Genomic DNA, 15,359 nt, shown 5'->3' on the forward strand with positions numbered 1-15,359 from the left:
GGTAACCACACCAGCCACACCTGTCCAGCCTGCTTCTCATCCTCTTTCTGCCCCTTGGACCCACATTCCCTCTGGCTGTGTGTGCTTTTCCGCCAACAGTCACCCAGTTTATTATAAACCCAACATTTATTGAGAACAAAGGAAACCGATTAGCACAGACACCCAACTTCAATTCATTAGACTTCAGCTGAGGGTGGGGAACAGGGGTGTGGCCAGCCCTGAAGTCACCCTCCCAGGGAGGAACCAGCTCTGGGAGAGAGGGGCTGTCAGACCTCCAGGGCCTGGCTGGGATCTAACTGAGGAATGTGCAAAGGGGTAGGGGGAGAGGAGACGGTAGCACCCCCAGGTGTGGGCAGCAAGTGGCGGAGCTGGCTGTCCAGGGCTTGGGGTGGCGGTCGTGGTCCTCTCTCAGGGGTTGACGGGGGGCAGGGAGCCGAGCTCAGGCAGCAGCTCGGGGTGGGGATCCAGGCGGGCCAGGCGGCTCTGCTCCAGGGCAATGGCCTCAGCTGAGTGCTTGCACTTCTCAGAGCCACACTGGCAGGTGAAATATTTGCTTTTGATGTCCCAGAAGCGGTCACCATAGTCAAACCTGTCAGAGAAGCACAAGAGGTCTGTGGGACCCAGACCCACTCCAAAGCATCCACCCCCATCTTCGGAGGGGCTCTAAGCCCTCCTCTGTTCTAATGCACCTGCGACACCAGCACTGCCTGGTAGCTTGTTAGAAGTGAAGATTCTTCAGGCCCCATCCCAAACCTACTGACTCAGAATCTGTGAGGCTCAGGACTGTTTACAGTGACATCGGACAAGCTCTGCTCTAATCCATGCCTGGAAACCAGGCACTCGCCAGCCGCCCGCTTTGGGTCCTGGGCTCGCTGCATCTCCCACACCCTGGCCGAGCCGCAGGGCGCCTCACCCCAGTTCCTCCCCGGCCCGGATGTCTCGGGAGCTGAAGAAGGCAATGCGTGGAAATCGCAGGTCTTGGTGCAGCATGAAGACCCGCACGGGGATGATGTTGGGGTCACACAAGTGGTTGATGAAGCGGCTGATGTTGCCGTAGTAACGGGCGTCGATGCAGTACACCTCTCCATCCTGATGGGAGGGCGTCATTCGTCACATCTACCACCACCCCGCTGGCTGGGCCAACCTCCCCACCCCGCTGACCACCCAGCCCCTCCTCCTCGGGTTTCCATCTGCTGAGAGGAGGGCGGCAGAGGGGTCTCCTGCCCACCTTGTTGTCTAAGTCGAAGAGGTAAGAATCATCCTCTCTCACGTCAGCCTCAGCATCGGAGATCAGCTCGCCGACATACCTGTTGGGCAGGGAGTGGTGGTTCTGGAGGTGAGCAGGCATTACCGGGAGCAGGCTCCAGGCCCTGTCTCTCCTCACAGCCCCAGGATTCCTCTTCCACTGTTTGTCAGCTGTCTGTGAATCTCACAGATCAGCACAGCTGGGACTGGGGTGGGCGACCCAAGGCACAGTGGGCCCCCAAGGATAGCAGACATTATCTGGGAGGGAGGGGGTGGGTGGCCCCCACCCAGAAGGGGGGTACAGGAGGAGGAACCTGGGGACACAGGCACGTGAGGGTACACACAGGACACACTCCCGCCACTGGGGTCCCACCAGACAACTAGATCAACAGGCAGGACCGACAGAGTGGGGCCAGGATGAGCTGGAGAAGCAGTGGTGGGGAAGTTAGAGGGAGGGGCTCGAGCCGCACCAGAGGATGACTCGGGTGAGCGCGGCGGCGCCCAGCCTCTGGGGTGAAGGGATCAGTATCTGTGGGCAGTTGGCCTGGGTGGGGAAATCTGTTCAGGCGTAGACACGGGGGTTTGTGGACTAGGGATCACCCAGCAGGTGGGGGCAACGCTGGGCTGAGGACAGGAGAGGGGTGAGGACAGCAGGGAGGGGACGGAGCCGCAGGAGCTACGAAGAACTGGGGGTGAGCACACCCACGTTTGGAAAGTAGAGGGAGAGGAGCTGGTGAAGAGGAAGAATGGATGGGTCGCAGGTGAGGACGGTGTCATGGGAGCCAGAGCTGAGGGGGGTGGCAGGTGCCAGGAGAATGAGGATTGAGACACACGGGTCAGGGAGTAGGACTGCTGCGAGGCGGCATCAGCAGAGGGGTGAGGGTAAAGGCAGATGTGGACAGGGATGAGCAGTGAATGGATGATGGGGAAACTGAGGCCCAGGAGGCAGGGGTCGCTTGCCTCAGTCAAATTGAGAGATGACATGATGGAGGAAAAATGAATGGTCTCTTAAATAGGCAATTGGGGCTGGAGGACTCTTTCTTTTTTTTTCTTCTTCTTTTTTTTAAGGCCAAAGGAGACCTAGATTACGTTTGAAGGCTATGGAGTAAAAGCTAGGGGAAGGAAGAGGTAACGGATAATGGGAAGAGAAAGAATTGATGGATGGAGAGGCCTGAGGCCCCTGATGAGGTGGACAGAAAGGCAGCTGTTATCACCTCCATTTTGCAGACAAGAAAAATGAGGCTCAGAGAGGTTGTGAACTTGGCCAAGGACACCCAGCTCTGTCTGTCTGTGAAACCGGGGCTTCCCGCAGTTGGGAAGGGCAGGGGAGAGGGAGTGTGAGGGTCGGAAATACACCGAAGGGGAGGGAGAGACGCAGGCACTGCGGTCTGGCCAGAGCGGAGGCTTGGGGATGGGGGTCAGAGGAGGCTGGCTGGAGCGGGGGCAGCAGGAAGAGCTGGGACCCGTCAGGGAGGAGGGCAGAGAGGGAGGCCTGGGAGTCAGCCGTGGCCCTGCATCCAGCCCCACGCCCCCAGGAGCCAAAGTACCCCTTCCCCACCACTCACTCGCAAATGAAAGTCCCCTGGGGAATGGTCTGCAGGGCTCGGACCCCCCAGCCCATCTTGGCTGTGCGGTAGAGCTGCAGTCGCACCCTGGGGGTGGGAGAGAGGGTGATACTCAGTGGCGTGACCTGGAAGCGCCCCGAGGGAGAGAAAGGAGAAAGGGGAGCGAGGGGAGCTGAGGGGCTGGGCCTCACTTGATGCCACTCTGCACTACCCGGTTCTTGCAGTTTCTCCAGCAGGAGCACGCCTGGTTACACTCAAAAATCAGCGGGGGCTCGATCTTGTTAAATTCCTGGAGCAGCCGCCCGTCCTGGGGTTGAGGGAGGGGAGGACAGTGGTTTCTGTGTGGTGCCCACCTCAGCTGCCCAGGACTCCCAAGACTTCACAGAAAAATCCACTGCTGACCCCAACCCAGACACAGGGAGGACAGGCTGGGGGAGGCCACATATGCTCTTAGTTTATCCAACAGGAAACAGGCAACCCTCGCCCTGTGTTTGCATATATCTGGGCCAGGCCCCTCTCTGTCCTGGCAACAGCCTAGGAATCCCAGGTCTCGCCCTGCCCTCTTTGCTGCTTCCCCCACAGGGTAGAAGGTGAGGGACAAGGTCCCAGAGAGTTGGTGTCAGAGGCCAGCTCCCCCAAAGGAGTGGATGAGTGTGTGTGCGGCCAGGGCGAGGGCACGTACCTTGTCATACCAGCAGCGAATGCTGAGCTGGCCACACAGGCAGTTGGAGCTGGAGCAGTCATCCACGCATGTGCAGTGCTGGGGCGGGAGGTAGGGTCAGCTCACCCCCCAGAATTGGCCTCGGCCCCTCAGCTTCCAGTGCTCCCTGCCCCACAACTGCTGTCCTTTCTCTAGGGTCCACCTTGTAGGACAGTGATGGTGATGGTCCCGGGATGAGGGGGAATCAAGATGTTGCTGATGGGGGTGTCTCTAGGGCCACCATGAGCCCATGTGATACCTTCACGTGTCCTAGAAAAAGGACGCCCTCCCTAGGTGGATGCAAGCCCACACCGGAGCTCCCTTTCAGCCCCACCACCTTGGCCAGGTGCCCTCGTTGGCCCACAGTGTGCCCAGCTGTACTTGGTGGCTCTGGGTGTCCCTTTGGGAGGAGGGCCCAGGGAGGGCCCTGCACTCACCTGTAGGTGGGTGATGTTGCGGTCGATGTTCATGGTGGACGTCTCGCAGTTCTCCGAGATGTACTTGTAATCCTCGGGGCAGGGCTCCCCGTCCACACCGTTGACACAGGGAATGGGCACGTTCTCATAGCCCCGAGCCACGTCCCTGGCAGGAGGGGAGATGGAGGTGGGTGAGGACTCCCCTAGGTGGGGAGAGGGCTGGGTGAGGGAAGAGGGTGGTTCTGGGGGTTCACTGGGGCGTGGGGAGTAAGGTTCCCAGATCAAAGGCAGGACACTCAGTGAAATCTGAATTTCAGGGTATCAAGGAACAATTTTTCAGTACAGGTATGTCCCAAATACTGCATGGGACCCTCCTAACGTTAAAAAAGTATGCGCTGCTCACCCGAAATTCTAATTCAGCGGGATGGTCCCTGTTTTTATTTGGTGCATCTAGTTGACGTGTGCGTGTGGCAGGCGGATGGGGGGCAGAGGTGGTTTGGGGGGCTCAGAGGATTCTAGGGGCCAGGGGAGGGGGCGGAGGTCGCTCCGGGTAAAGAGAGAGCCCAGGCTCACCGGCAGATGATCTTCTCAGTGCGGATGGCCCGATTTCCCACCCCGAGCCGCAGCTTGCGGTTGAGCTGGAGTGCAAACCACACGTCAGAGCGCTCGGGGGTCAGGTCCCACGCCGTGTCCCCCTCCTTGTTCCGCAGCTCAGGGTTTGCCCCGCGTGACAGGAACAACCTGGGAGGGGACGGGAAGCCTGTGGGGTCCGGGGCTGTGAGAGGGGGCAGAGGAGTGTCCAGGTGGGGGAGGGGTGGAGACTCACAGCACGCAGTCGTGGTAGCTCTCCCGGGCTGCGATGTGTAGGGGCGTGTCCCCGTGGTAGTTGACAGCGTGGAGGTCGCAGCGGGCATTCAGGAGAACCTCTGCGATGGCGGCGCTGCCGGTGAACGAGGCCCAGTGCAGGCAGATGTTCTCCTCCTGTGGAGGTGGCAGGGGGAGAGGTGTGAACCCAGCCGGCACCTTGCTCAGGGGCGGGGGGGCTGAACCCACCTCCCGTATCCCGACCAAACTCTCACATTGTCTGTGAGGGTGACGTCGGCACCCCGTGTCAGCAGCATGCGGATCACCTCGATGTGCTTGTGCTCTGCGGCCCAGATGATGGGCGTCCACCCCCCACTGTCCTGTGGGTGGGGGGGAAGGAGGAGCGTGGAGAGGCAGCTCCAGCCCTGCTCACCCAAACAGATGGGGTCAAGAGCACAGGCTCCGGAGCTAGACTCACACTCAGAGTCCCACCACTCACAGGCTGTGGAACCCTGGGCAAATCATTTAACGGCTCTGGGTCTCAGTTTCCTCGTTTACAAGATGGGACTAGTAAACGTCTATTGCTCAAGGCCGCGAAGTGATTTTTCTCTTTTTAAAAAGTATGTATTTCCTTGGGACTTCCCTGGTGGCGCGGTGGTTAAGAATCTGCGGGCCAACGCAGGGGACACAGGTTCGAGCCCTGGTCCAGGAAGATCCCACATGCCACGGAGCAACTAAGCTCGTGCGCCACAACTACTGAGCCTGCGCTCTAGAGCCCGCAAGCCACAACTACTGAGGCCACGAGCCACAACTACTGCAGCCCGCGCGCCTAGAGCCCGTGCTCCGCAACAAAGAGAAGCCACCGTAATGAGAAGCCTGCTCGCCGCAACAAAGAGTAGCCCCCGCTCACCGCAGCTAGGGAAAGCCCGCGTGCAGCAAAGAAGACCCAACACAGCCAATAAATAAATACATAAATAAATAAATTTAAAAAAAATAAAAAATTAAAAGAAAAAATACATTATTTCCTCGATCTGCCCACTCAAAAGTCCTAGAAGCAGGGACCCAACGACAATGACCACCCCTAGGTACACAAACTGTAGTCTCGAAAAAATATTTCCCATTTAAAGGAACCAGAGTTTCTTAGAGAAATGGTAGATCCTGAGTTGGGGGCAGGATAGGTGCTGAAAAGGATGCTCTCAAAGGCCACTGGGTCATTTCAAAAGTCACAGGAGCCTATGGCAAGGGGCTTCTTCTGGACAAGGGACAGAATAATTCAAAGATCAAGAAGGGCACCCCAATGTTCACTGCAGCGCTATTTACAACAGCCAGGACAAGGAAGCAACCTAAGTGCCCATCGACAGAGAAATAGATGAAGAAGATATGGCACAAAGATACAATGGAATATTACTCAGCCATAAAAAGGAACAAAATTGGGTCATTTGTAGAGACACGGATGGACCTAGAGAGTGTCCTACAGAGTGGAGGAAATCAGAAAGAGAAAAACAAATATCGTATATTAACTCATATATGTGGAATCTAGAAAAATGGTACAGATGATCTTATTTGCAAAGCAGAAATAGAGACAGACGTAGAGAACAAATGTGTGGATACCAAGGGGAGGGTGGGAGGAACTGGGAGATTGGGATTGACACATATACGCTATTGATACTATGTATAAAATAGACAACTAACGAGGACATACTGCATAGCACAGGGAACCTAACACATGTGGTGACCTAAATGGGAAGGAAATCCAAAAAAGACAGGATGCATGTGTATGTATAGATGATTCATTTTGCTGTACGGAAGAAACTAACACAACATTGTAAAGCAACTATGCTCTAATAAAAATTAATTAAATAAAAAAACCCAAAGATCAAGAAGAATGACACAGACTAAAACACCTTCAACACACGAAAAACTGACTTAGTAAGGAATCTCACTGGACAGTTCCAGAGATGAAGGCCGCAACTCATTTTGAAAAGTGATAAGGAGAAAAAAGAAAACAGAAGAGAATGAAGAGAAATACAAATGAAGGGGGAAAAAGAGACGGGGACAGACTGGAACAGTGTGAAATGCAGGGAAAGGGTCGAAGGTCAGACGAGGGAGAAAGGGGACCTAAAGCCTGAGGCTGAGGCAAGGACCCCAGGGGGCTGGGCCAGAAGCCCGGCCGCTGACCTGGGCGTTGACGTCCACCTGTCCCGTGCCGAGCAGCAGGCTGACCATCTCCAGATTCCCAATTTTGGCTGCGTGGTGGAGGCAGGTGGAGCCGTCTTCCTCCTGAGGGCGATGCAGGCAGATGAGCCGGCTGGCTGGCACCTCAAGCCCAGGCCTTGAGCCCCGGCCCCGGCCTGCCCGGCCGCGCACCTTGCTGTAGACGCAGCCCCCGCGCTGCACCATGTAGCGAGCCACCTCCAGGTGGTTGTTCACCACGGCCTCCATCAGCGGCGTCCGCTGCTGCTTGTCCACAGCATTGATGTTCGCCCCAGCCTGCAAGGAGGGGGCACGCAGGCTGGCACCAGGGAGGGGCTGGGCAGGGGAGGGGGTCCTAGGGCTGGGCCCGCGCTGACCTGCAGCAGTACGTGGCAGATCTCCACAGAGCCCTTCTGGGCAGCCGCGTGCAGGGGTGTGCGCTTGCTCTGCTGGTCGCTCTGGAAGTTGGGGTCCAGGTTGTCCACTGCGGGGAGGGCCCGCCACACCGGGAGAGGGAGGGACAGGTGGTAAGCAAGCTAGGGGGCGGGTGGCACCTCCTCCAGGAAGGTTTCTCAGGGCCCCAACCTGAGTCAGGGGCCCTCCTGGGCCTTCTTTGTGCTCACCTGCACTGCAGCACGGCACTGATCAGGGTAAGAAGTTAAGAGCACCAGCTCTGCCTGAGTTCAAACGGCCCTGCCCCTGCCCCTTAGTACTGCTGTGCACTGGGCAAGGTAGTTAACCTCTCTGGGCCTCCGCTGGGAAGATTTAAGTGAGTGAACGTGCAAAGCACTCAGAACAGTCCCCAGTCCCCATCATCACAGGTTATTCCCCCACCACACGAAGTCCTTCAGGGCAAGGACGATGTCCCTCATTGCTGCCGTCCTGGCCCCGAGTCCAGTGACTGGTACATAATCGGTGCTCAGGCAGGGTTTGCTGAACGAAGGAGTGATACTCACACAGCATCAGGATCACCTTCTGCAGCTCCCCCTGCTTCACGGACAGGTACAGCTGCCGGGGGTGGAAACGGAGTTTCTTCCGCCTGCCGTGGTGAGGGAGGGAGAGGGGGTTGACTCCTCAGATTCAAGCATCGGTCCCCACACCTGCAGCTCCACACTTCCAGCCCCGGTCCTAGCTGCTGTGCCCGAGGGAAACCCCTACTCACCTCTCTGACTCCTGGATGACCAGGGCCTTTTCCAGGGCCTCCCGGCCTGGGCCAGGTGGCAGCCCCACAGCTGAGAGGCAGCCCCCATTGGGCAGGGTTAGGGAGGGCCCCGAGCTGTCGATGGTGTCAGTCAGGGGGTCGCAGGGTGGACGCCGGGGCTCCCCCTGTCCTCGCATCCGGGCGCTGTGGGAGAAGGCGTGAACGTTCAGGGGAGACGGGGACTGGGGCAGGGAGCAGACAGAAGGGAAGGGCAAAGCCAGTACCTGGGCTGGGAAGTGTCCGCTCTCCCAGGGGCATCCTGGGCCAGGGGCGGGGGGGCAGGGGCTGCAGTGCCAGCCGGTGGGGTCACCCCATCCCCCCGGGGGATGGTCACCTCCTGGGCCTCAGATGCATCCTCCCCACAGTGGGGACAGAAGACCATCCCGTTCAGCTGGGACACACAGGCCTTGTGGAAGCGGTGGGCCACTCGGAAGTCGGGGTGACACTCCAGGAAGGTGCCCTGGGGGCAGGAAAACAATGTGGCCAGGCTCTGGGAGCCCCTACCCCCATGGGGCATGCTGCCTGTCTGTCCCACTGGTCACTCACCGCCGTGCAGAAGTAGCCACAGCCTGGGCAGCAGTGGTGTTTGACCATGCGGGCACGGTGGGTCTCACAGAGCACCATCAGTGCCACGCGGCTGGACGGTCTCATGGTCTCCCGCTTCAGGATTGCAGCGTTGCAGCCCGACAGCTGTGTGCAGTGAGGATGGGTGACAGAAGGTGAGGCTGGGCTCTGGGGCTGGATGCCCTGTCACCTACCAGCCCAGAGGCCCACCTCTCCATCCACGCTCTCCGTGGCCATGCACTTGTGCCCCGCTCTCTCGCTGATGCGGTCTATCTTGGGTGCCTCCATGCGGCAGCTGCAGAGGGGCAACTCCTCAAACCCACGCTCTGTCTCCAGCGAAGATGTGTCATTGGACACCCCTTGGATGGAGGATAGAGGGAGCTGAGGGAGGCCCAGCCTCTCACCCACCAGGACCCCTCCTGGGGCCTCTCACCCCCGCCCTGACTTTCCCTCCGTGCTCCAGAACCCCCAAAGTCTGGCCACGGACACCCCAGCTCCAGCGGGGTTCCCCTCCTCCCCATTCCCTCCGGCCCCGAGGGCGCCCCCTAGTGGCTCCCTATCCCGGCAATTGGCAATTACCAGCGTGGTTGGGAGAGAGGGTCCCCTCGCTGGGCAGCTCCAGGGACCCCAGAGGGACCTCCATGTACTCACTGGGGCCTGAGGAGCCCACACCATTCACTCCTGACACAGAGACAGAGAGAGTGAGAGTGCGAGCTCACAGGTGCCTGGATGCGGGGGTACATGCGGGCGTGCATGCTAGCGTGTGTGTGCGTGCATGCTCTCTGGGGACCGGGAGGGGGCTGCAGGAGGGGACCCCGAAACAGAGGAGCCTTCTCACCTCGTGGCTCCTTGGCCCTCGGAGGCTCCCGCTTCCGCCGTTTCCGTGATGGCTTCACCCACGGGCTGTCCTTCCGCCATTTCTTTTTGGCTTTGCGCCGGCCGCTGGAACCACTCTGTGGGGGAGGAAGAGCGTTAAAGAGCCCGGCCCCCAGCCCATAAACGCCTCCTTTGAGGACTCAGACCGCTGTCCCCAAAGTCCCCACTCCTCCGGGGACGCCAGCCTCCAGTTCTACCCTGTCAGACTGATTGCCTGACTCTTCATCTTCCTCCTCCTCTTCCTCTTCCTCCTCCTCCTCTTCCTCCTCCTCCTCTTCCTCCTCCTCCTCTTCCTCTTCCTCACTCAGTTGTTCAGCCAGAGCTTCGACCTCAGACTGGAAGAGAGGCAAAGTGAGGCTGAAGAAACAGTGACCCCCAGGCCACAGCTGTCTGCTGGGGGGAACATGGGAGACAGGCAGAGCAGGACACATCCGACCCCCGGGACTCAGAGAATGAGGCTGGATCAAGAAAACAACAATTCTCCACGGATGGCTCCGTGGTGATGATGAGTGTGAACAGGAAAGGAAGGAAAGGGCTGGATACGGAGAGGAGGTGTAGCATATTATACTGTAATAAAAAATAAGGTGCTGGGGCTTCCCTGGTGGCGCAGTGGTTGAGCGTCCGCCTGCCGATGCAGGGGACACGGGTTTGTGCCCCGGTCCGGGAGGATCCCACATGCCGCGGAGCGGCTGGGCCCGTGAGCCATGGCCACTGAGCCTGTGTGTTCGGAGCCTGTGCTCCGCAATGGGAGAGGCCACAACAGTGAGAGGCCCATGTACCGCAAAAAAAAAAAAAAAAAAAAAAGGCGCTATGGTGACATGCAACAACATGATGAATCTCTGCAACATAATAGTAAACAGGAAAAGAAAGGAATACGTTCTAGATAACACACGTATAGTAGAAGACTCTTGATGAAGCTCATAAACAGGCAAGACTGAATACACTAAATGAAAAACGAATTAGAGGGGCTTCCCTGGTGGTGCAGCAGTTAAGAATCTGCCTGCCAATGCAGGGGACATGGGTTCGAGCCCTGGTCCGGGAAGAAATCACATGCTGAGGAGCAACTAAGCCCGTGCGCCACAACTACTGAGCCTGTGCTCTAGAGCCCGCGAGCCACAACTACTGAGCCCATGTACCACAACTACTAAAGCCCGTGCACCTAGAGCCCATGCTCTGCAAGAAGAGAAGCCTCTGCGATGAGAAGTCCACGCACTGCAACAAAGAGTAGCCCCCGCTCGCCACAACTAGAGAAAGCCCACGCAACGAAGACCCAACACAGCCAAAGATTAAAAAAAACAAAAAAAACTAGAAACGCTATAATGAAGTCAGGCTGATATCCCCTGAATCCACTGATCTTAACTTCACTAATAAAAGACCAAATGTTCCACGCCTGATGGGATGCAACATTGGGCAGAGAGTTATGTGTTAATCCCCACCCAAACAGCCAACTCCTAAATGTGAAGAATTCTGTAGGATAACCGACTTGGTTTCTTCAATAAATAAATGGCAAGTTTTTTTTTTTTTTTTTTAAATAGGGAACCTATACATCAAGAGAGACCTAAGAAAAATAATCAAATCAATGTGTGGACCCCACTGAAACCTGACAGACGAAAACTCATTTATGAAACAACCGAGAAAATGTGAAGACTGACTGGTAGCAAGGTGATGGTGTTAAAGCATCATTTGTAGGGACTTCCCTGGTGGTCCAGTGGAAGGGCTCCCCGCTTCCACTGCAGGGGGCATGGGTTTGATCCCTGGCTGGGGAACTATGATCCCCACATACCGCACGGCGGAAAAAAAAAATTATTTGTAAATTTTTTAGAAACAGAAAGAGGTCTTATGTTTAGAGATACTTGTGGAAATATTTCTAGATAAAATGATATGGTATCTGCGATTTGCTCTGAAACAATCCAGTAAGTGTGGGTGTTGGGGAGGAAGAGATGAGTCAAGGTCAGCTGTGTATTGATAATCCTTAGAGGTGGGTGATGGCTACCCGGGGGCTCACTATTCTATTCTTTTGTGTATATTTGAAAGTTTCCACGATAAAACGAATGAAAAGCAAAACAGGCAAGACTAAGCATTCTGCTGCATAGACAGACATATATGTGAAATAAAACCAAACAAGGAACAAAGGAATAAACAAGCAAACAAACAACAAATAAACCATAAAATGGGATGTTAAACCCGAAGTCCAGGATGGTGATTTTCACTGTGGAGAGGTGCAAGGGGATGGTATGGGGTAGAGCACACGCTGGAAATAAGTTACAGACAGTATGGGGCAGCGAGTTAGTGGGTGTTCAGAAAAGGAAAGAGAGAAGGAAGTGGGGCAGGAAGATTGGAGAGCGAGCCCTGGACGTGGGGGAGCACTGGCCGGGAGGGCGGCTGGCTCCCTCTCACCTTGCTGTCAGAGTCCACCCGCTCATCCACAGAGTAGGAATCGTAGTAGAGGCTGAAGTCATCCCCCACCACCGTTTCCCACTCCTCCAGGGACCCGGGGTCCCCCTTCTCCAGGGTCATTTCTCTCGAACCCCGTGCAGAACCCAACTCCTCTGACTAGAAAAAGATTTAAAGAAAAAAATTGAAGCTGCTGGCACTCCCTCACCAACACCCCATTTCCCTTGAGGGCGAGATGGAGCCCCAGCTCCTAGGATCACCTCCTAGCAGCACCCCATTTCCCTTGAGGGCGAGATGGAGCCCCAGCTCCTAGGATCCCTCCTAGCAGCCCCCCAGGCGGAGAGGCCCAGGCCCTGTTCCCTGCCTCTCCTGGCTCACCAGGCCACCTCCTGAGTTCAGCTTCCTCCTTTTGGCCACATCTGGAAAGAGAGAAAGGAGTGAGGCCTGTACTCTAAACCCTTAGCACAGGCCATAGCAAGCCGCAGGTAGGTAGGGGGTGGGACTGACCTGAGGTCACCTTCCCCAGCGAGTGCACGTCATCACTCATGCGGAAATGCTGCACTTCAGGGGGCCGCTTCTCAGGGACTGGGGGCTGGGGGCAGAGAGGGAGCACGCTTAGGGGCAGGGAGCATCTATGGTTCTGCCTGGATTAGCTTAGAGCCAAGCCCCAGGTCGGGGTGGGGTGGTGAGCCACACCCTCAAAAAATGCCATCTGAAGTTCTGCGCCAATAATAAGAATTGTGTCAAGCACATCCCACATCTAACACTGATGCCAAGAGCCCTAAAAACACTGTCATAAAGCTTCTGAGATTCTGGGGCTCTTGTCATTTCCCTCCTCGGATGTTTCTGTGGCCCTCAGCTCCTTCCCTGTAGAGATTCATAGTAAAACCTTTAAAACAGCAGGGGCAGTTTCAAAGAAGGGAGAAGTTCCCTTGGGGCCTGCTTTGAGGTAGAAAGGAAAAGTGGTTTGAAGTTTCTCTAGTCATTATTATAAGAGTAATTAAGACATTAACTACATAATTAACTCTTTAGCATTAGTGTTTTCTACTCCCCTCTGCCTAAGAATGTAAACCCCAGGAAGATAGAAACCTGTCTGTTCCAGATTAAGCCCCAGTAGAGAAACTGACACACAGTAGCGCCTTGGCAAATATGTGAAGCAGTGACTGGAGAAGAAAACACCTGAAGGTAAATTGTAAAAAAGCGGCCCACAAGAGCTTTACGGTTAATTACCCTGTCTCTCCCACCCCCGCAAACCTCCCCCTAAGCCTCACCTGTCCATTTCCTGGTTTGGACATGGTTTTCCTCGCTCGATGGACCTTGGGCTGCCCCTCCGGGCTGGCTGTGGCCGGAGGGGGTTCAGGCCCTGCTGCTGTTGCCCCCTGGGCCCCCGGCATACTCAGCAGCCTCATAGCCAAACTCTGGACTGATGGGGGTGATTTTCCGGCCCCTGTCATTGACATCTTGGCTCGGCTGGGACAAGCACCCCCCTTACTGGGGGAAGACGGGAATGACTTCGTGGCATGGCCTGAAAAACACAGGCAAGCAGGCAGGAGACAAGATAAGAGGGAAGACAAAGTCAGAGAATGCCCCACCTCACCCCCAGGCTCCCTGGCCTCTCACCCATCAGGATGCGGCCCCCATGGAGGTCCCCATCTCCCTCGAGATTCTCGGGTTCATCCCCAATGAGTGGTGTGGCCCCTACAGGTGTGTCAGCCCCCTCATCGCCGACGGTGACCGTGACAGAGGCTGGGGATGAGGGACCAGCAGTCTCCAGGGAGTCGGGGTTGGCCTTGGGCAGGATCTCCTCACTACGAGGGGTGTCCCCCAAAGAGCCATGAACTGTAATGGAAGAGAAAAAGTTCAGGGCTAAGGGTTCAAGAGATCCTGTGCTGGCGGAGGTGAAGGTCCAATTGGGCCTGTTTCTGCTGCACTCACCTCTCTCGGTGGCTCCTCTGGGCTCCTTCTCCAGCACCAGCGCCCCCATCTCAGCGGGGGCCTCCCCCTGGGAGGGGACACAAGGGATAGGAGAGCTGGTCAGTCCCGTAGGAAGTTGAGGGGCCCAGGACGCCTGGGCCCTGGGAAGAGACAGGAGGCTCCGGGGCCTACCTCTTCCTCTATGGGGCCCCCCCCTTCCGCGGCCACGGCTGCCCGGAGGGGCCGCACGACCCCTCCCCCGGGCCCGCATCAGCCCCCTCCCTCTCGGTAGACCCCGCATCTCAGGGACCGAGAAGAGAGGAGGGGGAGGGGGCGGGGCCTCCGCACCCCGGCCCCGCCCCCTCCTCCCGGCTGCACGCGCCTCTCCCCCTTTGTCCCCCAGGCCGCGGGGACCCCGGGCACCAACCCCTCCAGCACCCGCTGTCCCCCAGCCCGGTGGACGGCCCCTCGTGCCCCTCGCGCGTGTTCCTGGGGCGCCGGCGCCCGCTGCCCACTCGGGGGCAGCCGGCGGCTGCACGCGCGCCTCGGTGCCCACTCCCCCCACCTCCCACCCCCTGGTCCCCTCATCCGCCCCCGGTGCTGGCCCTCCGGATTGCTGCAAGTCTCGCCCGGGCCCCCCGGCCCCGATGCACCCCCGGAGCATTGCACGGGCGCGCGCTTCCCCCGGGCGCGCGCGCGGGCATGCACCCGCCTCTCCCCCTCCCCTTCCGCACCTCGGCGGCCGCCGCCGCTGCAGCTCCCGCCGCCGCCGCCATCGCCGCTTGCGCTGGGGGCCGAGCCGGCGCGCGGCCGCCCCGGGTCACGTGGGCGAGTAGGAGGGCTAGGAGGAGCCTTAAAGGAGCCACTACGCATTTTCTGGCCATTTTCCCCGGAGGGCGGCCTCAGACATGGCAGTTCCTGTACTAAGCTGGGGGCTGCCGGGGAGAATTCCTGCCATTCCTGGCCTCAGCTTAGCTGGGAACCGAAGGCGAGGCACGCCTGGGTCCAGGTGTGGCTTCTCCATCTGCCACCTGGCTTTAGGTAACTAGCAGAGCGACTGAGCCTCCCGGCTCTCGGCACTGGCTGTATTTCCAGTCCTGCCCATGTGTGCTTCTCCCGCTTCTGGTTCCTTTCTAGCTTCTCGGTCACTAGATAGAAGACTCGGCCTCAGTTTTGGCCTTGCTTCTCTAACGAGCAAGAAGGGGGCGATGGGGACGCGCGGAGGACACCTTTACTCTTCGCTGGTTCTAGCATGCAGTTTCAAGTGTCCCCTGGAGCAGCGATCCCTTTTGAAAACCTGGGGCTAAATGTCTCTTCCATTTATGCCAGACATGTCACGCCACCACATGCACTAGAGATCCAGGTAAGCCCCCAGAGGCCCGAGTCATTACTGTCTGGTAACACTCTAATAAGTAAACTTTTTTTGCCAAACACTTCACAAGCACAGCAGGCACTCCGTTGGTCATAGCCCAGCCGACAGTGGAAGT

At 57.5% G+C, this 15,359-nt stretch overlaps 1 protein-coding gene across 2 annotated transcripts; it reads right to left on the reverse strand.

The window, feature by feature from the left end:
- Positions 1 to 149: 149 nt before the first annotated feature.
- Positions 150 to 14,673, reverse strand: EHMT2 (euchromatic histone lysine methyltransferase 2; the record flags this gene model as incomplete). 2 transcript variants are annotated; one of them, XM_082663824.1, is made up of 28 exons in its annotated part: positions 150 to 589; positions 914 to 1,089; positions 1,229 to 1,307; positions 2,811 to 2,897; positions 3,002 to 3,117; positions 3,493 to 3,570; positions 3,948 to 4,092; positions 4,500 to 4,667; positions 4,753 to 4,907; positions 5,006 to 5,110; positions 6,909 to 7,010; positions 7,098 to 7,220; positions 7,301 to 7,407; positions 7,880 to 7,962; positions 8,086 to 8,268; positions 8,349 to 8,584; positions 8,671 to 8,814; positions 8,899 to 9,047; positions 9,268 to 9,369; positions 9,527 to 9,641; positions 9,762 to 9,899; positions 11,962 to 12,117; positions 12,337 to 12,377; positions 12,466 to 12,550; positions 13,230 to 13,483; positions 13,579 to 13,797; positions 13,894 to 13,960; positions 14,607 to 14,673. In XM_082663824.1, 28 exons carry the CDS (start codon positions 14,646 to 14,648, stop codon positions 409 to 411), a joined length of 3,636 nt encoding a protein of 1,211 aa, XP_082519950.1. In that variant the 3' UTR covers positions 150 to 408. The 2 variants fall into 2 exon arrangements, with proteins under 2 accessions (XP_082519950.1, XP_082519949.1); XM_082663823.1 differs by lacking the exon at positions 14,607 to 14,673 and having other exon boundaries at positions 13,894 to 14,536.
- Between the last annotated feature and the right edge of the window lie 686 nt (positions 14,674 to 15,359).

This window comes from Grampus griseus (genome assembly GCF_964374135.1).
Source record: "Grampus griseus genome assembly, chromosome: 10".
Lineage (NCBI taxonomy): Eukaryota > Metazoa > Chordata > Mammalia > Artiodactyla > Delphinidae > Grampus > Grampus griseus.